This window comes from Arachis hypogaea, chromosome 4 (assembly GCF_003086295.3).
Source record: "Arachis hypogaea cultivar Tifrunner chromosome 4, arahy.Tifrunner.gnm2.J5K5, whole genome shotgun sequence".
NCBI lineage: Eukaryota > Viridiplantae > Streptophyta > Magnoliopsida > Fabales > Fabaceae > Arachis > Arachis hypogaea.
Window position 1 is genome coordinate 31,734,844 of NC_092039.1, and position 27,834 is coordinate 31,762,677.

General features: G+C 34.8%; 2 protein-coding genes across 4 annotated transcripts; one reads left to right on the forward strand and one right to left on the reverse strand.

The window, feature by feature from the left end:
* The first annotated feature begins 2,939 nt into the window (after positions 1 to 2,939).
* LOC112796616 (uncharacterized) lies at positions 2,940 to 8,412 on the forward strand. 2 transcript variants are annotated; one of them, XM_072235495.1, is made up of 6 exons: positions 2,940 to 3,595; positions 4,092 to 4,195; positions 4,621 to 4,797; positions 5,016 to 6,928; positions 7,088 to 7,238; positions 7,840 to 8,412. In XM_072235495.1, the coding sequence occupies exons 1-5, from the start codon at positions 3,360 to 3,362 to the stop codon at positions 7,235 to 7,237; spliced, it is 2,580 nt and encodes an 859-aa protein (XP_072091596.1). In that variant the 5' UTR covers positions 2,940 to 3,359; the 3' UTR covers position 7,238; positions 7,840 to 8,412. The 2 variants fall into 2 exon arrangements, with proteins under 2 accessions (XP_072091596.1, XP_025694945.1); XM_025839160.2 differs by lacking the exon at positions 7,840 to 8,412 and having other exon boundaries at positions 7,088 to 7,421.
* Positions 8,413 to 10,723: 2,311 nt separating this feature from the next.
* On the reverse strand, positions 10,724 to 14,377 carry LOC112796617 (uncharacterized). Of its 2 annotated transcripts, none has more exons than XM_025839161.2 (5): positions 14,080 to 14,377; positions 13,385 to 13,620; positions 12,087 to 12,332; positions 11,641 to 11,792; positions 10,724 to 11,310 (listed from the first exon to the last, which is right to left on the reverse strand). In XM_025839161.2, exons 1-5 carry the CDS (start codon positions 14,185 to 14,187, stop codon positions 11,117 to 11,119), a joined length of 936 nt encoding a protein of 311 aa, XP_025694946.1. In that variant the 5' UTR covers positions 14,188 to 14,377; the 3' UTR covers positions 10,724 to 11,116. The 2 variants fall into 2 exon arrangements, with proteins under 2 accessions (XP_025694946.1, XP_025694947.1); XM_025839162.2 differs by having other exon boundaries at positions 12,087 to 12,329; positions 14,080 to 14,375.
* Positions 14,378 to 27,834: the final 13,457 nt, after the last annotated feature.

A 27,834-nucleotide genomic window follows, 5' to 3' on the forward strand; every position in this document is an offset into this window, starting at 1 on the left:
AGTAGAAATTTTTCGGTTTGACGAATTTTTATTCTTACTTCATAAGTTATGTTGTCTAATAAGATTGTTTAATGGAGACATTAAATTGAAAAGGCAACATTTTTGTTTGAGTTGTGCTAAAAAATTTCAACAAATAATTATTATACATGTTCATCTAATCATCATGAGATTTATTTTGCAATAATAACTTCATAATATATTACTTCATATTTATTTATAATAATTTCATATTTTTTATGCATTCATATAGATTAACATAATGAATACTCAATTAGAACTAATTCTTTATGTTCTCATTAATTCATAAAAGTTATTACATTGCAAAAATTATAAGACACAAATACTAGCACAGACAACATATGATAATTTAAGTACAATATATAATTAATATAATTTCTGTAATATTAATTTTATATCTTCAAATATCATAAGCAAGTAAATTAAACTTAATAGATGAAATAATATTTAATATAGTCACATAAAAAATGTTAATTATTAATTATTTAGGCTTTAACGAGGAAATTTATCTTTATGGCCTAAACCCATAACTAAGAGTTGTTTGCCATATTTTTTCAATACTAAACATAAATTCTCCACACTCATTAATATTCCATTCTTCTAATATATGCAATTAACATATAATAGCCAATTCTACTTACTAACTATAAATTAACATGTAACTAAATCCTTAATTAACTTAAACAAAAAAAAGAGTGATCATAGAATCTAAGCTTCGAACAAAAGAAGAAGAACTCAGGAGAGAGAGAGAGATGTGCAGTGACAGCGACAATCGCTGTTGGTGGAGCGCCGCAGTGGTGCTGGACGGCGAGATATGAACAGAGAGGGAGAAAAGGAGTCGCAGCTAACGGAGGAAAATATGAGGAAGGGGCTGGTTTCGGTGAGGAGGAGAGGAGGCAGTAGCGGTGGCGGGGCTAACAAAGTGGCAAGGAGAAGAGAGGGTTAGAGAGAGTGGGAGAAGAGAGGTTAAAGAGAGGGGGGTTTCGAAATGGAAGGGGGAGAGCTTTACACTTCGAATTTTAAGGCTTGTTATCGTCGAATTTACTAGCAGATAAATCCGACAGTAACGTAGTGTGGGTCACCAAAACGAAGCATTTCACTAATTGGGCTTACTGGCGGAAAAATCCATCGGTAAATCGCATGCTACATTTCGAGCATATTTCTTCCGTTTTTCTTCCAATTATTATCGGCGAAATTACCGTTGAAAGTGTAAATCCGCCGATAATGATTTGACCTGACGAATTCAATACCAAAACCGTCAATAAATCCACCGATTAAGCCGACGCTAATGTGCAATGCTAAATTCGACGGTAAATCCAACGATATTCAATGTTTTTCTTATAGTGAAAGACTGTTTAAATAAGTCTCTAACATATCAGCCTAAAAGTGGATCAATCAGATAAGATAATTTATCGGATTAGATAAGATAATTTAATTTAAATATACTAAAAAAATAAAATAACAATTTAAATCAGATTTGATCCTATTGAATTAGATTATATTGATTTAAATTTAAAATCCTTAATATAAATACAATTATGTTGACTATCAATCCGGTGTTGTTTGAAAAAACCAAATACTTTTGGGTAGACATTCAAGTTGTTCAAGACGAGCTGAACAAAAAGTTGGTGAGTGTAATTCCTACACCAAAAAGTGACCAGTTGCGCTAATTTTAACTAAACCATTAAGTACAATATCATTTGACAGACTCAAACACAAATTCAAACTGGTTCCAAAACCACTCTTGAGTTTGAGGGGGAGGGGATATAAAGGGTGATTAGGCTTGAATCTTGGACAAACTTCTTAAGTTGACTACCTATAAATATATACCTCTCCTTTAGAGAATATATCATCAGTTCAATATTCACATTCAATTTTTCTAATTCACTAATTTATTTCTTTTCTTCATCACTAAAAAGACTCTGTTCTCACACTCTCTCTTGTTTTCTCTAAAATTTGTAAGATCGTTTCAATAATAACAATAATAAATAAATATTATTTAGTAAACTATTTTTGCTAAGAATTTCGCACTTTCTTAATAAAAAAATCTATTATTTTTAATAAACAATCATATATAGGAAAAACATAATTTTAAATTAGATAGTGATATTCAACAAGATGTAATACATTAAAATTTTTCATAGTCAACAATATATCATATCAAATTTATTAAGACAAATTATTAAAAGCAATACAGAAAAGAAAAGAAGAAGCAATACTTAAATAAATAACAATGTCATATAAATTAAACGAATCAAATCAACAACGTTATTTAGTAACTATTGTTTTCCAAAAATAACATGAATATTAGAAATCAACCACGACATACTTGAATATATTATATTTATTATACATTTTTTATCAATTTAATTAATCAATAAAATAAAGTTTTACAACAGAATAATTAAATTTTTATAATAAAATAATCAAGAGTTTTTGCAACAAATAATTAATTTTTTCATGAACACAAAAAATAGTCATATTACATTTTTACTTTTTTTTAATTTATATTATTATAGATATAAATGTAATTTGATCATATCATTTATAAAATTTAATCATAAACATGAATAATTTATTATTTATGTGACTATATGTTCATTTTGTATCTCTACGAATGACTGAATGATAAATATATAAATAAATAAAAATCCTCAAAAACTGATGTAGTATTGTAAACTCATTTATTGCTAAACAAACTTTATATTTATATATATATAAAAGTCCAGACTCAGTATTTTTATTAAAATTTAACTAATATTTAATTAATAAAATAATAAATAATTTTATATTATTAAATAAAATTTTATATTATTAAAAATATTAATAATAATTCATTAATAATTACAAACCACAAAATTTATTGTGAGTGCTCCTAAAAAAATATTGCTAATGGTAAAGAAGCCAATAGAAGAAAGCTTAGCTTAGGCTTGTAAGTTGTAACAAGTCAATCACACACAAAACACAACAAAAAGCGGCACAGACACAACACATTATTCGCATAAACTCAACACCCCACTTCCCTTCTTTGCTTCCCTGCTTCCTTCTTTTTCTCCTCTCAACAAAACAAACTAACAAACAAACTTGTTATTCTCTCTCTCTCTCTCTCTCAAAAAGCAACACAATTCAGAATGAGAACAATCATCAACCTCTGTAAATTACTAAGCTTCTTAATCTTAGCACAAAATTCACCCACTCCTATTGTTGTTCCCTCATAAAACAACCCATTTCCTTCTTCATACGCTTCAAGTTCAATCTGTTTGAGCTTCTGAAAGCAAATTAGGGTTTTTCTTCTTATTCTTTAATTTTTTATTATTTTCGGGAGGAATTGGTGGATTATCATGCCGCCGGCTCTGATGAACCCGCTGATGCCGCCGCCGCCACCTCCGTCGGTGTCGGTGTCCGCGCCGCCGGAGCTTGAAGGCTTCGACGATGTTTCCGGGAGATCGGTGACTCAAAATAGGCGATTCGGTGATCTGAGAGGGTTGCAGTGGCGTGTTGATCTTGGGGTTTTGCCTTCAGAGTCTTCAACTTCCATTGATGATCTTCGTAGGGTCACCGCTAACTGTAGAAGGAGGTAAATCAGCTGAATAATCATGTTCTTGTACTTCTTTTGATTTCAGTGTCGGTGTTCGTTTCCTTAAATTTGGAATCTTTGTTTTTACTTTATATTCAATGCTTGTTGATACATGATATAGCAATTTACCTTATTGATGGTGCACATAACAATATACTCTATCGATTTTATGTATATAGAATTGGTGGTCCTCGATTTTAAATGGACATCAAGTCATACAAAAACATAGGACCTTTTTATTATTTAAGTTGCAAAAGTGCTGCTGATATATGAATCGAGACTGTATTGATTGTTCAATAGGTGGGAAATACAAGAAGATTAAGCTGTTTCTGCATTTGGCTTTGGGTATTTGAGTATTTTGTTTATGTTTTGTTTGGAAGGGTTGTTGTTTGTATATGTCATAATGGTGTAAACTAGAAGGGCTGCATATTCATTCACCTAATTGTATTGAATGCATAATCAATAGTAACTATCAACTGACTTTTTGTATTGTCAGGTATGCGAATCTGAGAAGGCGTCTTCTGGTTGAACCGCATATCCCGAAGGATGGAAGTAACTCACCCGATCTTACCATGGATAATCCACTTTCACAAAATCCAGGTAATTTTTTGTTTTTCCAAGTAAAAATATGTATTTAGATTTCAGATCCCTGATTCAGCAGTTATATTATCTCAATTCACAATGCTAATGTACACTATCCTCATCATGTGAGTATCCTATTAGTGGTTGCTAGGTTATATACCTATTGTGTGTTTTTGAAGTCATTTTATAAATGAAAAATTCAGTTTGCTTTGTGGTTGTAAAGCCATGCTCCCTACTTATTCTGTGGAATTTCATTTCAGAATTATGCTAATAATTATTGTCAGTTTTAAAGATGCTGACGTTAAATAAGTATGTTGTTGCGTACATTGCCTTATATTGTAATTCTGTCCAGTAGATTTCTAATAGTTAGCCTTCTCTATCACTTTAAGCTAAGAACAGTTGAATTTCATCTCTTGTAAATGACACATGGATTTTAAATGCAGATAGTACATGGAGTCGCTTTTTCCGCAATGCGGAGCTAGAGAGAATGGTTGATCAGGATTTATCACGTTTATATCCAGAACATGGGAATTATTTCCAGACACCAGGATGTCAAGGCATTTTAAGACGCATTTTATTACTTTGGTGTCTCAGGCACCCAGAATGTGGTTATAGACAAGGTAAAGATATGTCTAAATCTTCTAAGAAACATAAAAAAATACAGAAAAAGCGGGGACTGAAAACTAAGTGATTAGCACATTGAGATACCTAATACTTATTAAAATATGTCCTCAGTTATGCTTCCAGGCTTTCAGATTAGGTTTGCTTTGGTTTATAGTATATATGTTATAAAACTAGTTCGCTTGTTGGTAAATTTTTCAATTCACTTAATTTATAGGAATGCACGAGTTACTTGCTCCTCTGCTTTATGTTCTCCAAGTTGATGTGGAGCGTCTTTCAGAAGTTCGAAAGCTTTATGAAGATATCTTCACCGACAAATTTGATGGCCTTCTATATCAGGAGAATGATCTTTCTTACAGCTTTGATTTTAGAAAATCTCAAGACTTGCTGGAGGATGAAATTGGCTCTCATGGAAATGCAAAAGTCAAAAGTCTTGATGAGCTTGATCCTGCATTACAGACCATTGTATTGCTGAGTGATGCTTATGGAGCTGAAGGTGAACTGGGCATTGTTTTATCTGAGAAATTCATGGAACATGATGCTTATTGCATGTTTGATGCTTTAATGAGTGGTGTCCGTGGTTCAGTTGCGATGGCCGATTTCTTCTCTTCCTTCCCTGTAGCAGGGTCGCAAACTGGCCTGCCTCCTGTTATTGAAGCTTCTACTGCATTGTATCATTTGCTGTGTCTTGTGGATTCATCTCTGTATAGCCATCTTTTGGATCTTGGTGTTGAACCCCAATACTTTTCTCTCCGATGGTTGCGAGTTCTATTCGGACGTGAGTTTTCACTTGACAATCTATTGATAATCTGGGATGAGATCTTTGCATCGGATAATAGTAAAGTTGAAAAAAGTGTTGATGACAACATAGACTGGGGTTTGAGGATTTTGCATTCTCCTCGTGGAGCATTTATTGCAGCTATGGCTGTTGCAATGCTACTTCATTTAAGATCTTCACTGCTTGCTACTGAAAATCCTACCACCTGTCTTCAGAGATTATTAAACTTTCCTGAAAACATTAATATTAAAAAGCTGCTGGAGAAGGCCAAATCATTGCAAGCTCGTGCACTAAGTGTTGATATTTCTTCTCCATCACCTTTGATTATAGGATATCATCTCCAAAGTAAATCAGTTATGACGCGATCTCAGACCCTTCCTTCTGAAACTGTGTCTCCAAAAACTCCTGTAAATTTGTTAACTGACAGCTACTGGGAAGAAAAATGGAGGGTTGCACATGAGGCTGAAGAACTTAAGCAAGATGGTATCGAACAACAGATTCCGACTCGGAAAAAGGGCTGGACAGAAAAGGTAAAAAACACACTGAGAAGAGCGGGATCTGATCCACCACCTTCAAGGATTAAGAATGGCAAAAAGGAATCTAAGGTGGTTAGGCGAAACATATTGGAAGCGCTTCATAAGGCACTTGGACCTGAGGAAGAAGCAGAACAAATGGATTGCCATGAAATCCTATGCAAGCAGGAAAATCTTTCTGAAGCAGCTGAAGGTGTGCAGCAAAATGATAACTCTAAAGGCGACAACAGTTACTCATCTGATGATAGATGTCCAAGTGGAAATACAGGGATAGAGGAAAGCTCCTCTGTATATTCTGACTCAACTAGCCCGCCTAATGAGGCCAATGATCATGAAATTACCTCGCAGGGAAGTAGTGTTGCCTCTAATTTATATCTTGACGAATGCGATGAAACTGCAGATACCAGTCTCAGTGATCCACCTCTTCCAGTCTCTGATCATCCTGAGAGCATACCTGAAACATCAGAGTCCACTGATGTTGATGTTGATAAATCTGAGAACATACCTCAGATGTCAGGGTGCAATAATAATGATCCAGGAAATTCTGCTACACATCCCAAGGAGAAAAAGCAGAATAAATTTCAGTGGTTTTGGAAGTTTGGACGGAATACTGTTGAGGGTATATCGGGGAAAGTAGGAGCTGCTTCTGAACCTACAAAATCCACCAGCAGCTGTAGTAACCAAAGTAATTCGCAACCACCTGTCTCTTCTACCACCAGTGAGCATTTCACTTCTGTTAGTAGCAAAGGAGATTCTGTAGACCAGAATGTGATGGGCACTTTGAAGAATATTGGACAGTCTATGCTTGACCATATCCAGGTAAAGTTGCTTCTATCTGTCACGCTCAAACTGATCACAAGTTAGACTGAAGATAATTTTGTGATTACATAAAATGCTGTATAGACCTCAGGATTGATCTCTTTCGCCTGGTTTCGACTTTCAACTTGTTTGTCTTATCTACTGCTTTTAATGATGCAGGTAATTGAATCTGTTTTCCAACAAGACAGGAACCAGGGAGTCTCAGTGGAGAACTTATCTAAAAATATTCTTGTTGGCAAAGGGCAGGTTACTGCCATGGCAGCTCTCAAGGAGCTTCGGAAGATTAGCAATATTCTGTCTGAGATGTGAGGTGAACCTTGCAATTGTTATATGTACATATAGTTTCTGTAATTACAATTCTTTAGTTCCAATAAGATGAGCTTCTTATGTTAGTGTTCACTTGTAGTATCCACCAAAGTTTTGCAGATGTTCCAAGAGATGAATATGTAAATACATTTATCCGGTCACATAATAAATTATCATTATTGTTGTATTCTCATCTACACTTTTGATGATTGATAATTTGCTCTATTTTTTCCATTTCCTGTTAAGATGTGATCAGTTGCAGTCCAAGTTGACCAAGACAAGTTTATAATTTTAATGTTTGTGGTTCAATGCTTTTTTATACGTGTAATCATGGGATAATTTTTTAAGGTCTCCATTAGTACCTCTTTTAGGACATAAAAAATATAGAAATGCTGAGTCAGTAGAGACGTAAGAAACTAGAAATCTGTCCAGACATAAAGATAATGCTGAGATAGAGGCATTTTGTCTAGCTGTATTTATTTACTTTATCAAATGATTTTGTAGGTCTTTTAATATTTCTTGCATTTATACTTTAGAAGAGTTTCCAAACATAGCCTAATTGGCACTGCGATTGAAGTGTATTTTTGTTTACTACTCTCTTGCAGGTTCTGGAGATGATTTGACAAGTAATTATGTTTATCTAAAATATGAATTTCTTTAAATTATCTTATGAGTGAGATATATGGTAAAAGAAATAATACCGTGGCAAAGGACTTGGAACTTCTAAATTGGTTCAATTAGAATACAATTTACAAGTGACCACTGGTAGTGGATCCTTTGTGGTCCAATTGAAGCTTATGGTAGTAGTGGGATTGGCACAAACTGACAAACGAGAACACCACACAAATTATTGAATTAGGTAGAAAAGGACAACCTCCAATCTACGGAATGACAATACTCATCCATAATGGGACGGATTTGTTGATGGGTCATCCATTCCTATTTATTAATTATAAAATTTTCATATGTGCGTCCAAATTTACACCTATTCAGTGTATCCGAAAAAGGAAAAAATATTATATCTATTCCTTAAGCGAATATTTTGTTGGTATAGAAGTGAATCAATAAGACTGGTTAATATAATATGTAAGTGATTTAGTTGCATCACACCATTTGTCTTGAAGAAATGAATGAGCAATGGCCACAAACAGAGCTTTGGCAATGGCACAACACACAAATAAGATAGCCACAACAGAATGCATTCCGTAACACACATTTTAATATTAGTTGTATATATATAAGAAAATAAAATTGGACAGATTTGTTGATGGGTCATCTAACTTTTTTAGTAACACATTGCTTTCCCTTCTGAATTATATATCAACTGTTGAAAATGAAGGTTATATATAAAGGCATAAACAAGCAAAAAGTATTAAATGAGACGTGGACATTTTTTAATTGCCCTTTAGAATTATTCGACCACCATTAAGGAATTTTCAGCTAACTGTTTAAGAGAAATGTTAGGGGAATAAATTATTTTTTGAGAAAAGGATAAATAGGTTCTTAACCTTTTGCCTCACAGACATTTTTGTCTTTGAACATTTGAAAATACTTTTAAATCCCCGACTTTCATAAATTTTGGACAGATGAGTTTCTCCGTCCAATTGCCTCCGTCAGACCCAACGAAAAAGTCTAACGTGGTTCTGTTCTGATGATGTGGCATGACGGATTGACACGTAAACTACTGACTGGAAGGGTACTTTTAAAAATTGGACAAATAAGTCTCCGTACCTAAAAACTACGTCGTTTTGCTTTGCCCCTAATCTTTAAATTGATTGTGTTTCTTTCTGGAGGCTAGTGGTGAGGAGCTCTACTTGCATCAACCATGGCTGCTAATGGAGCATCATCAACGTCAAGAAGAAGCCGCAGGGGAGTAAGAGAAAGAAAATTCTGCTTCAAGCTCAGATCCTTGTGCTGTGCATGACGGAGATCTGAAGGACGATGTCGCCCCGAGATGCTTCTGTGGAGTTTATGCAATAATGTATATGTCGAGGACGATTAGCAACCCAAACAAGTCTTCCTAGGTTGTCCATTCTATAAGGTAAGATAAAAAATTTAGGAATTTTGTTCTAAAATGATTTTATATAGTACATAATTTTAAAAATTTTGACAGAGAAAGCAATCGCATTGCAAGTTTTTTGTTTGGGTCGATGAGAATCTTGCTAGAATTGGAAGCAATGGTTGCATCTTTAATAAAAGACCTCTGGTTGAGAAAGACGTTGAAGTTGTTGAAGAGGAAGAGGAATTTGATCATAGAATGGCTGTTTTGGAGGAGAAAGTTACTGCTCTAGAGAAGAAAAAAATTCATTACTGTTCTGGACGACGTAGTTTTTAGGTATATGAACTTATTTGTCCAATTTTTTAAAGTGCCCTTTCAATCAGCAGTCCACGTGTCAATTCGTCATGCCACGTCATTAGAACAGGAGTCACATCAGACTTTTCTGTTAGGTTTGACGAAGACAATTGGACGGAGGGTCTCTCCGTCTAAGACTTGTGAAGGTCGGGAATTTAAAAGTATTTTCAAATGCTCAAGGACAAAAATGTCCGTGGGACAAAAGGTCAGGACCTATTTATCTTTTTCTCTTATTTTTTTAATAAAATTTAACAAAATTTTTCTTTTTTTTTATGTCTCTCTTTCTTTTTCTCCATTTTCAACTAAAATTTTTCGATTCCTAATCCTTTAAGTTATTGGATCAACTCAGTTAAACTTAATTACTTATTCATGTAGCATCGCTGAAAGTTTATTTGTTATATTTTATACAATAGAATAGTGAGTAAAAAGTCGAGTTAGTTTTCCAAATTTTACGTGCTAATCAAAATGGTTTCAAGTTTCAGTTAAATTAAATTATTAAATTGATTCTCCAGAAGTTAACTAATTGATGAGGATCCAGTGCTAATGACTAATAGTAACTCGCGTTAGTTAATTTGAAAGTAATTAATTCGAACCAATCGAAATTAGAAGACCAATTTAACTTTTGTGTGCAATTCTATTATCTAATATTTGAGTGAACTACCATTCTAATCCTTAAAAGATTCAATTTTTAATAAAATGACTAAGAAATAAGAAATAACATTTTGACTTTAAATATAATTTTAATTTGACAAAATAATAAAATATACCATTTTTATAAGTAACAAACAAGCATTTGATTCAACTTTTTGTTAAAACAATAAAAATTATTTAGAAGATACATGAAAAAAAAAGAAAGAAAAAATTCAATCTCAAAACTCTTACAAATTGCTTTGGAAATATGTTGCCATTCAATAAAAATACAATTGAAAAGAAAATCACTAAATATAAAACTACCAAATTTAAAAGATAAAAAGATATTTTTTCTAATTTTATAAAAATTGCGATAAAATTTAATCTCTTAATTTTTTTAACATGCTTTGCAATATTTGGTACACTTTGTCAAATGAAAATCAATTTCACAATGACGGAAATTAAAATAAAGTATTTAAATATTCTAAAATTGTAATTCTATCAAATTTTAAAAATGTACCTTGCTTGCAGCATTAGTTGGGAAAAAAAGACTTGACACGGGTTCTGGATGCTCAAGAAGACAAGAACTAATAAGAAAATAACAAAGAAAACTTAGAGGGGAAAATCGAAAAGTCATTGACCACTTTGAGATGGTGCAAAGCTAGAAAAGAAAAAAGCTGTTGTATCTACAATCCAACTAATGATACAAAAATGACACCCTATAATTGCAACATACTATTTTTCGCTGGATTATAGCTGCACCTAACTATGTATGTGTAAAATCATGGCACTAGGAACTTCTGATGCTATACATTTTATTTCATAAGATCCTTCCCCACATCTCGGGTACGCTCTCATGCCTCAACCCGATAAGGCTTTGTTTGGTACAAACTATAGATTCAATCCATATGGTTGTGGAACCCCGGGAGTAGGGAGGTGATAAATCCAAAGACAATCATCTGGATCTCCTTTACAATGCCCCACCATTGGTTGCCACCATTGACTCTGCCAGGTTCTGCCTCGTTTTCGTTCTCAGCTGCCCGGTTGCCATCATTGACGGGCTGATTCCCAACCTCAGCTTCAGGCTGACCCTCTACAGAAATTAACAATAAGCAAATGCAAACTAGGTTCAATACGTGATACAAAGTGAATTAAATTGACCCTCTTCATACAAAACCAGGTAACACATTGGGAAAATGAGGGCCAGTTGCCCCCATCCACAAATCTAAAGGTGAAAATGAACCTCAACAGTGAACATACAACAACAGTAACTAAGCCTAATGACCCTAGGTTAGGTTGCCTTTCAAGAAACACATACCTTTTAAACTACTATAACGAGATCATAAATTGCTTCAGTTCATTCACCAATGTTGCTCAAAACAAGTGCATGCAATCACATGAATAAAACGAATGCAAATCATACCTGCTGGGGCTGCATTGTCAGCCCCCTGCCTTGCAGCTGGAACATTTTCAGCCCTGGGTGCAGCAGGTCTTGGTGGTTGAGGAGGAGCTGCGGCTCTCTGCATACCTTGTGAAAGCCATCTTACAATTGGTGTCAAAGCTCCAGTTTGGTAACTATAACACATACAAATATAAGTAGGTAAATAATCCAGCTTCCATTGACAACCGAAGCAATACTAAATCCAACCGTATCCAATGGCTCTTATATTGACATAGAAACACATCTACGGAACATATCAGGTGTGGTGTATATACAAAATTGAATAAATAAGTAAATAAATAAAAGAAAATAAATTTATATCAGAAGCATTTCCTGGGTTTGTGACCTAGATCCTAATGAGCACATTTGACAGAATTTGAAAGCTAAAAAGAATCTTAAAACCGAAAACTAGAAGGACCAATACTTACAAATATACAATAGCAGCAAAAAACACAAGGACAATAAGCCTCTGTCTGGAACCATCTTGGTTGAACAAAAAGATCACAGCAGCAAGTTTTAACATAAGCAGCAAATCAATTTGAAATGCAATTTGAAATCTCCTAACAACAACTTGTCTTTGAGGTGCAGGATGCTGCTGCTGTTGAGGATGCTGCTGCTGTGCTGCTTGCCCCTGATTTTCGCTTGCAGCAGCAGCATCAGAACTTGCCCTGCTGCTGATAGTGCTCATTCAGTTAAAGAAACAATTAATATATTTGTCCACATAAAAAAATGAAACAAAATAGAATCTTCACAAATCAAACAATCCTTGTATAAAATGTCATCATTTCGTTTCAGTTTTCCCCTTAAGATCATGTTTATCACTTAATGTACTGAGAACTTTGAAAGCAGACTAGACAACTGGATTTGATGCAGGAGGTTATAAGAATTAGAAAATCCAAGATTTAGCCCAAGCTCAACAAGGCTGTAAGGAAAATTTCAATCGGGTCGAATCATGTTCAGAACCACAATCTCTATATTCATAACTTCTCACTCAGTTCCATCCCACATAAGAAATGCTCAATACCAGCATGATCGATAATGTTCATCATAATAGCAAGTCTAGCATTAGTATTTATTTATTTTTTATTTATTTTAACATTTGACAGTTTTCAGATAAGGTGAGAAAGCTTCGTAAATCTGATTTAACTGTTAGGGCTATGAATCAATATTTCTACCGACTTCGTTTCAAATTTCAAATACTTAACCAGGCTTCATAAAGAAAACACACTTGTTGTCATCAAGCTCATCCTTATCTTACTGATCCATCTCTCTGGGTCACTGAACCATCATCTTCTAACCATATCACTTCTCACTATTCAAACTTCAAATTCATTGCCTAATGACAAAACCTCATGAAATTGGGACCCACACATGGATCTTAGATCAAACTAAACACATAACGGGCATTGTAACAATCCTTTATATAGTTTGGAAATTTGAGAAAACTATTCATCTTGTGCACAGAAAGCTTTAGTGAGCACTGATATAGTGCATGTCTGTCCTATATTTTACTTCACATAAAGACTCTACAAGAAACATAATATAAAAAAGTACAGATATATGCTATTGCTCATTTATTTCCTACATTGATAAGTTATTTACAGAAAATCCATACACTACAAAATATACTTAAAAAGAAGAATAGTAGCAAAAACAAATACATACTTAAATACCCTAAAGACGTAGTACCAGAATATCATCAGGACGAAAAAATTTAGCCACTTACATGGGCGTGCGGTAAGTCAGTGGGATCAGATTGTTGTATGGAAGTCCAGTAACATGTCCATTAAACTGATTAAACGGATGAACAGGAACTGCATATATGCCTGCTCCACGGTTCCCCTGTGCCAGTTCGTCATTCTGCGGTGGCGTTAACCCTGGAACCACTGCAGGGTACATAGCAGGAAACATTGGATAGTAGTATCCAGGAGGATATGCCGGAAAACTGGGAAAACCTGGCACCTGAAACAACCAGAATTACACAAAAATTCAGATCTACTTCTACAGTCAAATGATCAAAATACACCCATTTATGGCAAAAAAAAAAAAAAACAACTGTTCCAGGCTGCGTTTCAATAATATGTAGCCTCAAAATATGGACTTCAAAAACAAATTTTTAGCTGAAATTAGGTTTCAAAGTACACAATATTGAAGAAATATCACGCCCACATTTTCAATTTCACTTGAATTTATCTTCACTGAGCTTGATTCTCTAAACAGAACAATGCCAGAGATGTTGCAAGATGCCGATTTGATCTCAGCAATAATGCTCCTAATTTATCAACTAAGAAATCAAACAGCCAAAACGGTTAAAAAAATGAGGAAGAAAACCCTATTTCGAGTCCCAATCATAACAAAATCCAAGGAATTAAGACACAGAAGAGAAAAAGAAACTATAATTGAAGTGGATTATAGCGAAACCTGGGGCTGTTTGGCGGAATCAGGAGGCGATTTTTGAGAAGTAGAGGAAGGAGGTGGTGGTGGTTGTGAGGAGGTGGATGGCGCCGTTTCGGGAGGGTTTTCCGCCATGTTGGTAAAAAGGAAGAAATGTTGTTTTCTGTTTTGTTTCAGAATTTATTCAACGGAAATATAAATGTTAACAAGGTGAAGTGAAGTGATAGGGATTGCCGATCAAGGGAAACGAAGAATTGGGATGTGTAACTTTCTGATTTGGAAGACCAATTTGTTCGTTCATTTGCCTCGTCTGGATTCGTGGCACTAACCAATCACCATTTGACACGTCAATATATCAAAATTACCTAACCCAAGTAGTATTTATTATGTAAATCTCTTTTACATTAACAATTCTAATTATATTGATTTGTGAGGTCAAAACAATAGGGTAATGTTATTACTTATTAAAATTTTATATTTTATAACATAATTTTTAAGTTTTTAAATTTATAAATTTATATTATTATAAAAATTATTAGATTGATTAATATTATTTAATAATATTATTAAAATATTATAATTGAGTATTAGTTTATGAAAAAAATTATAAAATTTTTTGTTATTTAATATATAATTTATTCTATTAAAAAATAAATTATTATTCTTTAAATTAAAAATATTATTTTTTCAATTTTTTTATACTATTTTATCTAACAATAATTGTTATTAAGAAAAAAACTGATTGAATTATCCAATAATATACGTATAAAATAATTTTTATTTTAAAATTAATTTTGATTAATAAAATAAAATTTAAAATAGTATTTTATTTTTTTATTCAAATTTAAATTCGAATTTAAAATAAATTATCAACCCACCTTTTTAATTTCAATAACATAAAAAAATTGGTTCGGTGAAATATATTTAACATCTAATGATTTTAGAGTAATTATCCAAATCAATCTCTAAATATTTTAAAAATGGACATTTTAATCCCCAAAAAATTAATACACAAATTAATCCCAACATTTTTCTCCGTCAGACATAATAGTCCCTTATCTATTTTCCGACATGACTCACCAACGAAAAATACTGAGTTAGCACGCAAACCCAAACATGTGACAGTTAAGTGTATAAGGAGGACAAAATAGTCAATGACATTAACAGATAAAACACTGACCTTCATTGCCACTCACCACCCTTCACTCTCCATCACCTTCCTCATCTCCATTTCCCACCTCCCACAGCCACCACCATCTAAAAACAATGCATCTCTACCGCCACTGCACCCTCTATCACCTTCCTCCACCTCCCTCCAGTCGTACTCCCTACTTTGCATTTTCTTGATTTTGGTGTGTATATATATAGTTCAGTTGTAGTTGATTAGTTTTGATTATATAATGTGAATAATTGAACCTAGCTTAATTTTCTATATACATGATGTTTTGGATTGATTGAGAATAGGAAACAAATTTAGGAATCCTGATATTTTCATCCAATCACATTACATATATATAAAGAATAAGTTTAGTGAAATTAATAAAGTTTCTAAGACAATTTCTTTTTATATAGGGTATTGGCATCCCGATTGATTTGAGTTAATCTTTTTCATTATTGAACTTGCTTGAAAACATTGTGGAACATAGTTTTGGAGATAGAACACACAACCTTGTGAGTTTAAGCCTTAATGTGTGGCTACATAATATTAACCATTATTTTTATTCTTGTATGTTATTCTCTTTCTATGATTGTAATATTTGATTTGTTTGATTCTTTATGTCCATTATTCTATGTATGAAATGCATTTATATGATTGAGATTTTCATTTCAATTAGCTCACTTACCCAAATAGTCTTACCCTTTTATCCACCATTGTTAGTCAGTTTTGAGCATATTCTAATCCTTTTTATTCTTAATTTTAGCACATCATTATCCCTAAGTAAAAAATAATAAATGTCCTTAATTTGGATCTTTGATTAGCTTAGGCTAGTGAAAGTGTGAATTATCTAAGTGTGAAAAAATTTGAAAAATATTGGTAGAAAGAAAAAAAAGGTATTTTGTATTTTTGTTGAAATTTTAGAAATCAGGTACATACTCATGCATTGAATGTTGAACCATATGCATTAATCTTTTTGTATATATTATGTTACTGAAAAAAAATAGAAAAAGAAAATAAAATAAAAAGGGAATGAGTAATACCCCAATGTGAAGTTTAATAATATTAATGTATATTATGTATCTATCGAAAAGAATGCATGAGCATGTGGAAAATGAAGGATTACCATGTGTTCATAACACACAGCGGAAGAAAAAAAAGTAATCCTAAAGATCTATTTTGTGTTTAAACTTTATTCCAATAATATATAGATCAGATCTAAATACCTTTAGATGCTTTAGTAAAAACTTTATTTTTCGATTGTACGAAGACTCTATGCGTATCCACACCGATACTAACATTTGCTGTCAACTCCTTGACCAATGGACATCTGATCTAAATTGAGAAACTTTTCGCAACTTTTGCACACCATAAAATTTTTCTCCAAGAATTAGGCTCACATATATTTATTCTCTTCTGTAATTCCTCTACTCTTGACATACATATATATATATATATATATATATATATATATATATATATATAGTATGAGATTTGTTACTGATTCTAAATCTAAATCCTTCAAATATATGAATCACATCATAACTTAATTTTAAACAAAATCAGTTAGGATCTCATCCAAATTTAGAATTCAAATTTAGAAATAGAATAACTAATTATTCTCAAATCTCATTTATTATTCTCAATTATCATACTATTATTATATTCTTGGTGCTAGCAAAAAATATAATAATATTCCATTTGAATTAATATAATTATTTATTTGATCAAATTAAAATAATAATTAAATAATTCTACAGCAAAGATTAGAACACTCGTTAGTGTATGACCCCATAGGTTCAATACTAAGTGGGTAGTAAATTAGTCATACTAATTTTACTAATCAAGGTTGGCGTTTAGCAACACTCCTCAACGACCCGATAGTTTGAAATAATCTATTTTTACTAAGAACCTCAGAAGAACAAAGTATAATTCCTTCCATCTTTCCATCTCTTGGTTAACCTTTAGAGTATGGTTTAATTGTCAAACTCTAACTTGTTGCCATTATTATAATGAACTGTGAATGACCTAAGAAACTCATTTCTTCATTCATTCAATCCCCTTGGCCAAAGTTTTATTCATCTCAGTCATGATAATCATAGAGCTCAAACTCTTTACCGAGAGTTGACAGATTCCTTATTGACTAATCATTAATTCTACAAGTATTTAAATCATACCCAATATCCATTCAACTAGCACCCTAGGGTATTAGGTGTCTGGAATCAAAGTATAATAAATACATTGTTAATTACTATGATAGTCGCAGGTCAAAGAAAACTCTATTACGATATTCATCTTGAGAATATCCTATTGACAAATATGCGGTAATTATAACCATTAGGAATTCTCAGAGTGAGTCAGTTCAATAGTCATATCTCTATATGCACTATCTATATATATAATTTAATAAATGAGATTTATTAATCTTTATCGAATGAAGACCATTATATATATATATATATATATATATTGATCTTTTCAGATTATTAATGTCCTTTTTAATAATTCTATAACCAAGAATAATTTAGATTAAATTATAAAAGATTTATCTCTCAATATTATGATCACTATCACAATGATAAATCTCTAAATTTAATTAAGGACCTTATTATATTAACATTTTAATATAATAATAATAACAAATTATTTGACACATAATTGATTGGATTGTGGTCATACTCTTTATTCCCAATAAAAAAAGTGAATAATGGGTAGGTAGGTTTTGCATTAGAATTGTATAGGTTGTTATATGTTAGGTGAGAACTTAAGTTAGCAAAAGATTCAAATTCTAGTCCATTTGATCATATACATCTTCACCTTTACTCTAGCCTCGTTACAACTTTTGGAAAAGTCATCATGATACTTGTATGCATACACTGAATAATTGTTAATTTTTTTATGAAAAATAAATCTTAGAAAGTAAGATTAGAAGAGAATTGAGTGAATCAACCCTATATACCTGAGCATCTAGAGCGTATAGACATTCCGTAAGGAGTTCGATTGCTCAATTCTATATTTTCACCTAGTATTATTTCTTATCTTGCAAGTTTGTAAACTCGTTTCTATGATTCAAATCAATTGAAGATTTGACTTGAACATTATTGCTTTTGGCCCTCTTTGTTTATATGTTCTCTTAAAAATTGATTTATTTTGACCAAATAGATAGAAGTAAATAAAATAGATAGAGGTAAGTAGTATTAGGCAGGTTCACTGCATGCATTTAGATAGATTGCATTGAATAAATGTTGATACCTTTTTTGAATCTTTCTTGTTGTTTAGCATGAGGACATTGATGAGCAGATATTTTATACGCTTTTTGGGGGTAATTTCATGTAGATTTTAGCATGTTTTAATTAGTTTTTAGTAGAATAATATTAGTTTTTAGGCAAAAATCATATTTCTGGACTTTACTATGAGTTTGTGTGTTTTTCTGTGATTTCAGGTATTTTCTGGCTGAAATTGAGGGAGCTGAGCAAAAATCTGAGTTAGGCTGAAAAAGGACTGCTGATGCTGTTGGATCCTGACCTCCCTGCACTCGAAATGGATTTTCTGGAGCTACAGGAGTCCAATTGGCGCGCTCTCAATGGCGTTGGAAAGTAGACATCCAAGGCTTTCCAGCAATATATAATAGTTCATACTTTATTCGGGAATTGATGATGTAACATGGCGTTGAACGCCAAGTACATGCTGCTGTCTGGAGTTAAACGCCAGAAAAACGTCATGATCCGGAGTTGAACGCCCAAAACACGTTATAACTTGGAGTTCAACTCCAAGAAAGACCTCAACTCGTGGATAACTTTAGTCTCAGCCCCAGCACACGCCAAGTGGGTCCCAGAAGTGGATTTCTGCACCAATTATCTTAGTTTACTCATTTTCTGTAAACCTAGGTTACTAGTTTATTATTTAAACAACTTTTAGAGACTTATCTTGCACCTCATGACATTTTCAGATCTGAATTACATACTTTTTGACGGCATGAGTCTCTAAACTCCATTGTTGGGGGTGAGGAGCTCTGCGGCGTCTCGATGATTTAATACAATTCCTTTGTTTTCCATTCAAACACGCTTGTTCTTATCTAAGATGTTCATTCGCGCTTAATTATGGAGAAGGTGATGATCCGTGACACTCATCACCTTCCTCAATACATGAATGTGTGCCTGACAACCACCTCCGTTCTACATCAGATTAAATGAATATCTCTTAGATTTCTTAATCAGAATCTTCGTGGTATAAGCTGGATTGATGGCGGCATTCATGAGAATCCGGAAAGTCTAAACCTTGTCTGTGGTATTCCGAGTAGGATTCTGTGATTGAATGACTGTGACGAGCTTCAAACTCCTGAAGGCTGGGCGTTAGTGACAGACGCAAAAGAATCAATGGATTCTACTCCAACCTGATTGAGAACCGACAGATGATTAGCCGTGCTGTGACAGAGCATAGGAACGTTTTCACTGAGAGGATGGGAGGTAGCCATTGACAACGGTGACACCCTACATAGAGCTTGCCATGGAAGGAACCCTGCGTGTGGGAAGAGGACTTCAAGGAAAAGTAGAAATTCAAAGGACAACTCATCTCCAAAACTCCAACATATTTCTCATTATTGCACACCAAGTAACGATTTGATTCTCTCTTATTTTTCTAATAATTTTAAATACTTTGACCTCTTACAATTAAATCCAAATAACCTTATTGGCCTCCTGACTAAGATTAATAAAATAAACATTGATTGCTTCAAACCAATAATCTCCGTGGGATCGACCCTTACTCACGTAAGGTATTACTTGGACGACCCAGTGCACTTGCTGGTTAGTTGTGCGGATTACAAATTCGTGCACCAAGTTTTTGGCGCCGTTGCCGGGGATTGTTGAGTTTGGACAATTGAAGGCTTATTTTATTTCTTAGATTAGGAATAATTTATTTTTGTTGTTATAGAGTCATTAAATTTTGATAGGATAGTCTCTTTTCAAAAAAATTTCTTTTCAAAAATACTATTTTTCTTAATTAGTTGTTAATTTCTCGTGAGTTTAGTGTCTTATTTTAAGTTTGGTGTAATTGCATATTTGATATTTTTCTAAAAAAATATTCGTGTTAGTGTTCTTGGTTCTTCCTTGATCTTCAAGTTGTTCTTGTCCATTTTTCTTGATTGATCTTTAGTTTTTCTTGTTTTGTGTCTTTTCTTGTTTCTCTTGTGCTTTTTCAAACAGTAACTTTCAAAAATTTTTTCTTATATCCATTTTTAAAATTAACTCTGAAGTTGCTGCCCATTTTGCTGGAGCTTTAGTAGTTGTTCTTCATAATTGGGTATCCTCTTTGGAATCTTTTTCAAAATTAATTTTTCTTTTATTGAATCTTGTGCCAAACTTTAAGTTTGGTGTTTTCTTGCTAAGTTTTCTTTAATTTTCGAAAATTTGTCCTGGTTTTCTAAAAATTTTAAGTTTGGTGTTCTTTCTTTTGTTCTTGGTGTTCTTGTGAATCTTCAAAGTGTTCTTGAATTTTTTTTGTGTCTTGATCTCAAAATTTTTAAGTTTGGTGTTCCTTGGTGTTTTCCCTCCAAAATTTTCGAAAATAAGGAACATTAGATCTAAAAATTTTAAGTCTTGTGTCTTTTATGTGTTTTTCTCTTTCATCATAAAATTCAAAATTCAAAAAAAAAATATATATTTTCTAACTATAAAACTACATTTTCGAAAATTTTTTTTTATTTTTTTTATAAATTTCAGATTTCAATTTCAAAATTTTTCGAAAAATTTTCACAAAATATTTTTAAAATTCTTTTTATATATTTCGTTTTTATTTATTCCACTTTTATAAAATAAATAAAATCAACATATAAATTATCTCTTGTATTCCATCATGGAAGCAAGTAGGAATGAACAGTCCAAGAGGACTCTGGGGTCATATGCTAACCCCACTACTGTTTCATATAGGAGTAGTATATGTATACCCTCCATTGGAGTTAGTAGCTTTGAGCTGAATCCTCAGCTCATTATCATGGTGCAGCAAAACTGCCAGTATTCTGGTCTTCCACATGAAGAACCTACAGAGTTTCTAGCACAATTTCTGCAAATTGCTAATACAGTACATGATAAGGAAGTAGATCAGGATGTCTACAGATTATTACTGTTTCCATTTGCTGTAAAAGATCAAACTAAGAGGTGGTTAAATAACCAGCCTAAGAACAGCATAAAAACATGGAAACAGCTGTCAGAAAAATTCCTGAATCACTATTTCCCTCCAAAACGGATGACACAGCTAAGGCTAAGCATCCAAGGCTTCAAACAAGGAGATAATGAATCCCTTTATGATGCTTGGGAGAGATACAGAGAGATGCTAAGAAAATGCCCCTCTGAAATGTTTTCAGAGTGGGTGCAATTAGACATCTTCTACTATGGGCTTACAGAAAAAGCTCAGATTTCTCTAGACCACTCAGCTGGTGGATCTATACATATGAGAAAAACAATTGAAGAAGCTCAAGAGCTTATTGATACAGTTGCCAGAAATCAACATCTGTACCTAAGCAGTGAATCTTCCATGAAAGAAGAAGCTAAAACAGTAACTGCAGAACTCAGTCCGGTGGATCAGGCTAATGAATTTAATCAGCAATTAGACTTTCTAACTCAGCAGCTAGCCGAATTCAAGGAAATATTACAGGAAACAAGAATGGCTAACAGGAATATGGAAGTGCAATTAAAATAGACAGAAAAGCAACTGTCAAAACAAATAGCAGAAGAATGCCAAGCAGTTCTATTAAGAAGTGGGAAAACATTAAATACCTCACTTCAAAGCAGCAGGAAACCAAGAAATGAACAATTGGTTACTCAAAATCCCTCTGAGGACAGTCAGAGCCCAGAGAGGAATAAAGTTGGCGCTGAACGCCCAGACCATGCTTATTTCTGGCGTTCAACGCCAGAAACAAGCATGAATCCGGCGTTGAACGCCCAAAAGGAACATGGTTCTGGCATTCAAACGCCAGTAACAAACAAGGAGGTGGCGTCTAACGCCACTCCAGCTTCCACCAGTCACATACAAGTGCTAATGACAACCCTTCTAAAAAGGCTTCCCAACCCACTCCTGTAGGTAATAAACCTGCAGCAACTAAGGTTGAGGAATACAAAGCCAAAATGCCTTATCCTCAAAAACTCCGCCAAGCGGAACAGGATAAGCAATTTGCCCGCTTTGCAGACTATCTCAGGACTCTTGAAATAAAGATTCCGTTTGCAGAAGCACTTGAGCAAATACCATCTTATGCTAAGTTCATGAAAGAGATCTTAAGTCATAAGAAGGATTGGAGGGAAACTGAAAAAGTTTACCTCACTGAAGAATGCAGTGCAGTCATTCTGAAAAGCTTACCTGAGAAGCTTAAAGATCCTGGGAGCTTTATGATACCATGCACATTAGAGGGTACTTGTACCAAGCAAGCTTTATGTGATCTTGGGGCAAGTATCAACCTAATACCTGCATCTACTATCAGAAAGCTTGGTTTAACTGAAGAAATCAAACCAACCAGGATATGTCTTCAACTTGCTGATGGCTCCATTAAATATCCATCAGGAGTGATTGAAGACATGATTGTCAAGGTTGGGCCATTCGCCTTTCCTACTGACTTTGTGGTGCTGGAAATGGAGGAGCACAAGAGTGCAACTCTCATTCTAGGAAGACCTTTCCTAGCAACTGGCCGAACCCTCATTGATGTCCAAAAAGGGGAAGTAACTTTGAGAGTCAATAAGGAGGAGTTCAAGTTGAATGTTGTCAAAGCCATGCAACATCCAGACACTCCAAATGACTGTATGAGTGTTGATATAATTGACTCTCTGGTAAGAGAGGTCAATATGGCTGAGAGTCTCGAATCAGAGCTAGAGGACATCTTTAAAGATGTTCAGCCTGATTTGGAGGAATCAGAGAAGATAATAGAACCTCTGAAAATCCCTCAAGAAGAGGAGAAACCTCCAAAACCCGAACTCAAACCATTACCACCATCCCTGAAATATGCATTTCTGGGAGAAGGTGATACCTTTCCTGTAATTATAAGCTCTACCTTAGAGCCACAAGAAGAGGAAGCACTAATTCAAGTGCTAAGGACACATAAGACAGCTCTTGGGTGGTCCATCAGTGATCTTAAGGGCAGTAGCCCAGCCAGATGCATGCACAAGATCTTACTGGAGGATGACGCCAAACCAGTGGTCCAACCACAAAGGCGGCTGAATCCAGCCATGAAAGAAGTGGTGCAAAAGGAGGTCACTAAATTACTAGAGGCTGGGATCATTTATCCTATTTCTGACAGCCCCTGGGTGAGCCCTGTCTAAGTTGTCCCTAAGAAAGGTGGCATGACAGTGGTTCATAATGAAAAAAATGAACTGGTTCCTACAAGAACAGTTACAGGGTGGCGTATGTGTATTGATTATAGAAGACTCAATACAGCCACCAGAAAGGATCATTTTCCTTTACCATTCATAGACCAAATGCTAGAAAGACTAGCAGGTCATGAATACTACTACTTCCTGGATGGATATTCAGGTTATAATCAAATTGCAGTAGACCCAAAGGATCAAGAGAAAACGGCATTCACATGTCCATCTGGAGTATTTGCATACAGAAGGATGCCATTTGGCCTGTGCAATGCACCTGCAACCTTTTAGAGGTGCATGCTCTCAATTTTCTCTGATATGGTGGAAAAATTCCTAGAAGTCTTCATGGATGACTTTTCAGTATTTGGAGACTCATTCAGCTCCTGCCTTAACCATTTAGCACTTGTTCTGAAAAGATGCCAAGAGACTAACCTGGTTTTAAACTGGGAAAAATGTCACTTTATGGTGACTGAAGGAATTTTCCTTGGGCACAAAATTTCAAACAAGGGAATAGAAGTGGATCAAGCTAAGGTAGAAGTAATTGAAAAATTACCACCACCTACCAATGTTAAGGCAATCAGAAGCTTTCTGGGGCATGCAGGATTCTATAGGAGGTTTATAAAAGATTTTTCAAAAATTGCCAAACCTCTGAGCAACCTGCTAGCTGCTGACACGCCATTTATCTTTGATAAAGAGTGTCTGCAGGCATTTGAGACTCTGAAAGCTAAATTGGTTACAGCACCAATCATCTCTGCACCAGACTGGACATTACCAATTGAATTGATGTGTGATGCCAGTGACCACGCCATTGGTGCAGTATTGGGACAAAAGCATGACAAGCTCCTGCACGTCATTTACTATGCCAGCCGTGTTTTAAATGACGCACAGAAGAATTACACAACCACAGAAAAAGAGCTACTTGCAGTGGTTTATGCCATTGACAAATTCAGATCCTATTTAGTAGGATCAAAAGTGATTGTGTATACTGATCATGCAGCTCTTAAATATCTACTCACAAAGCAGGATTCAAAGCCCAGACTTATAAGATGGGTGTTGCTTCTGCAAGAGTTTGATATAGAAATAAGAGACAGAAAAGGGACAGAGAATCAAGTAGCAGACCACCTGTCCCGAATAGAACCAGTAGAAGGGGCGTCCCTCCCTCTTACTGAGATCTCTGAAACCTTTCCGGATGAGCAACTCTTTGCCATCCAGGAAGTGCCGTGGTTTGCAGACATTGCAAACTACAAGGCAGTGAGATTCATACCCAAAGAGTACAGTAGGGTGCAATCAAAGAAATTAATCACAGATGCAAAGTACTATCTTTGGGATGAACCATATCTCTTCAAGAGATGTGCAGACGGAGTAATCCGTAGATGTGTGCCTTAGGAAGAAGCGCAAAAGATTTTATGGCACTGCCATGGATCACAGTATGGAGGACATTTTGGAAGTGAGCGAACAGCCACAAGAGTCCTCCAAAGTGGCTTCTACTGGCCTACTCTCTATAAAGATTCCCGAGCGTTTGTGCTTAATTGTGACAGTTGCCAAAGATCAGGCAACCTACCTCACAGTTATGCCATGCCTCAACAAGGGATATTGGAGATTGAGTTGTTTGATGTATGGGGCATTGACTTCATGGGACCTTTCCCACCATCATACTCAAACACTTATATTCTGGTGGCAGTGGATTATGTATCCAAATGGGTGGAGGCTATTGCAACACCCACTAACGACACTAAAACAGTGTTAAAATTCCTCCAGAAACACATCTTCAGCAAATTTGGTTTCCCTAGAGTATTAATCAGTGATGGGGGCACTCATTTCTGCAATAAACAGCTTTACTCTGCTCTAGTACGTTATGGAGTTAGCCACAGGATAGCTACTCCATATCACCCACAAACTAATGGGCAAGCTGAAGTCTCAAATAGAGAACTCAAAAGAATCCTGGAACGGACTATAATTAACCGTAGAAGGGATTGGGCAAGAAGCTTGGATGATGCTCTGTGGGCATACAGAACAGCATTCAAGACCCCTATAGGGACCTCTCCATACCAGCTTGTGTATGGAAAGGCATGTCACTTGCCAGTGGAACTGGAACACAAGGCCTACTGGGCAACTAGATTCCTAAACCTTGATGCCAAGTTAGCTGAAGAAAAACGATTGCTCCAGTTAAATGAGCTAGAGGAATTTAGACTCAATGCTTTCGAGAATGCAAAAATTTACAAGGAGAAAGCAAAAAGATGGCATGATAAGAAATTGTCATCCAGAGTCTTTGAGCCAGGGCAGAAAGTTCTGCTATTTAATTCTAGGCTCAAATTATTCCCTGGGAAATTAAAATCCCGGTGGAGAGGCCCATATGTAATTACAAGTGTATCACCATATGGATACGTAGAGCTTCAGGATAATGAATCTAACAAAAAGTTCATTGTTAATGGACAAAGAGTTAAGCATTATCTTGAAGGTAATTTTGAGCAAGAATGCTCAAAACTGAGACTTAATTAAAGCTCAGTAATAGTCCAGCTAATGACATTAAAGAAGCGCTTGCTGGGAGGCAACCCAGCCAAATCACAAAATTTAATTTTATTTCTCCTTTTTTCTAATTGATCAAGTCTTACAGGTAGATGCCAAAGTATCTTCAAAAGGTGAAATAACAATTGATTGAAGTCACAGGGTTACAGGGAAATTTGGAAAGCTTACTGGCATCAAAAAGCCAGTAAGAAACATTTTGGGCGTTAAACGCCCAAAAGAAGCACCTACTGGGCGTTCAACGCCAGTAAGGGTAGCCATCTGGGCGTTGAACGCCAGAAAGGAGCATCTTCTGGGCGTTGAACGCCAGAAAGAAGCACCTTACAGGCGTTCAACGCCAGATTGTTAGCATCCTGGGCGTTCAGAAAAACGCCCAGTGACAAAGGACCTCCTGGCGTTCAATGCCAGAAAGAAGCATCAGCTGGGCGTTGAACGCCCAGGAGAAGCAGCATTTGGGCGTTAAACGCCCAAAACATGCATCGTTTGGGCGTTTAACGCCAGGATGGTGGGAGGAGGTAAAAATTCGTTTTTAATCTTAATTTTTCTAAATTTTTATGTTTCAATTCATGATTTCTTATATAACCATATTTCAATTTGTCATCCCTCATTTCAAATTAGTTTTCTAAAAATCCTGATTTCTAAAAATCCATGTTTCAAAAATTTAAATATATCTTAATCCATAAAGACAAATTGTTTTTCAATCCAATCCAACTCTTTTAAGTTTGTTTTCAAAACTCAATTATCTTTTTAAAATCTTTTTCAAAATTAAAAATTCAGATCTATCTTTTAATTATTAGTTAAATCTTTCCCTTTTTAAACTATATCTTTTTCTTATCATACCTATCTTTTACAAATCATATCTTATATCTTATCTTTTTCCTAATTTCGAAAATTACCCACCCCTCCCTATATATTGAATTCGGCGCCCCTCTCTTCATCACCATCAAACACTTGCTCTCCTCCTATCCCTCTTCTTTCTCCTCTTTTGCTTGAGGACAAGCAAAGCTCTAAGTTTGGTGTGTTTATTCGTGATCACAAAAACATACCCACTAAAAATCATGGCTCCTAAAGGAAAACAACCCAACCCAAGAGGTAAGAAAGAGAACACTCCAAAGCCACTTTGGAATCAAGGGAAGTTCTTAACTAAAGAACATTCAGACCATTACTACAAGATAATGAGTCACAGATCAGTGATCCCGGAAGTCAGATTTGATCTGAAAGAAGATGAATATCCGGAGATCCAAGAGCAAATTCGAAACAGGAATTGGGAAATTCTGGCCAATCCTGAAACGAAAGTGGGAAGGAACATGGTTCAGGAGTTCTATGCTAATTTATGGCAGACAGACAGGCAAAGAATAATTGGAGCTGCTCTCTTTGACCATCGGACTTTAGTCAGAGGAAAGATTGTTCATACCAATCCTGACAAGATCAGGGAGATATTTAAGCTTCCCCAACTGAAAGATGACCCAGACTCCTTTAATAGGAGAATGATGAGGGTAAATAAAGGTCTGGACAAGATTCTGGAGGATATATGCATCCCTGAAGCCAAGTGGACCACCAGCACGACTGGCATCCCAGTTCAACTCAAAAGAGAAGATCTAAAACCAGCAGCCAGAGGTTGGCTAGATTTCATAGGGCGTTCCATATTGCCCACCAGCAACCGCTCTGAAGTTACTATTAAAAGAGCAGTAATGATTCACTGCATCATGTTGGGAAAAGAAGTAGAAGTCCACCAACTGATCTCATGTGAGCTATACA

What these genes read in the sequence shown, in the direction of transcription:
- LOC112796616 (XM_072235495.1), top strand. Translation starts at nt 3,360, where the DNA reads ATGCCGCCGGCTCTGATGAACCCGCTGATGCCGCCGCCGCCACCTCCG. An exon ending in ACCGCTAACTGTAGAAGGAG is followed by an intron (nt 3,596 to 4,091) that starts GTAAATCAGCTG and finishes TTGTATTGTCAG; the next exon opens with GTATGCGAATCTGAGAAGGC. An exon ending in AGAATGTGGTTATAGACAAG is followed by an intron (nt 4,798 to 5,015) that starts GTAAAGATATGT and finishes CTTAATTTATAG; the next exon opens with GAATGCACGAGTTACTTGCT.
- LOC112796617 (XM_025839161.2), bottom strand. Translation starts at nt 14,187, where the DNA reads ATGGCGGAAAACCCTCCCGAAACGGCGCCATCCACCTCCTCACAACCA. An exon ending in ATTCCGCCAAACAGCCCCAG is followed by an intron (nt 13,621 to 14,079) that starts GTTTCGCTATAA and finishes TGGTTGTTTCAG; the next exon opens with GTGCCAGGTTTTCCCAGTTT. An exon ending in TGACAATGCAGCCCCAGCAG is followed by an intron (nt 11,311 to 11,640) that starts GTATGATTTGCA and finishes TAATTTCTGTAG; the next exon opens with AGGGTCAGCCTGAAGCTGAG.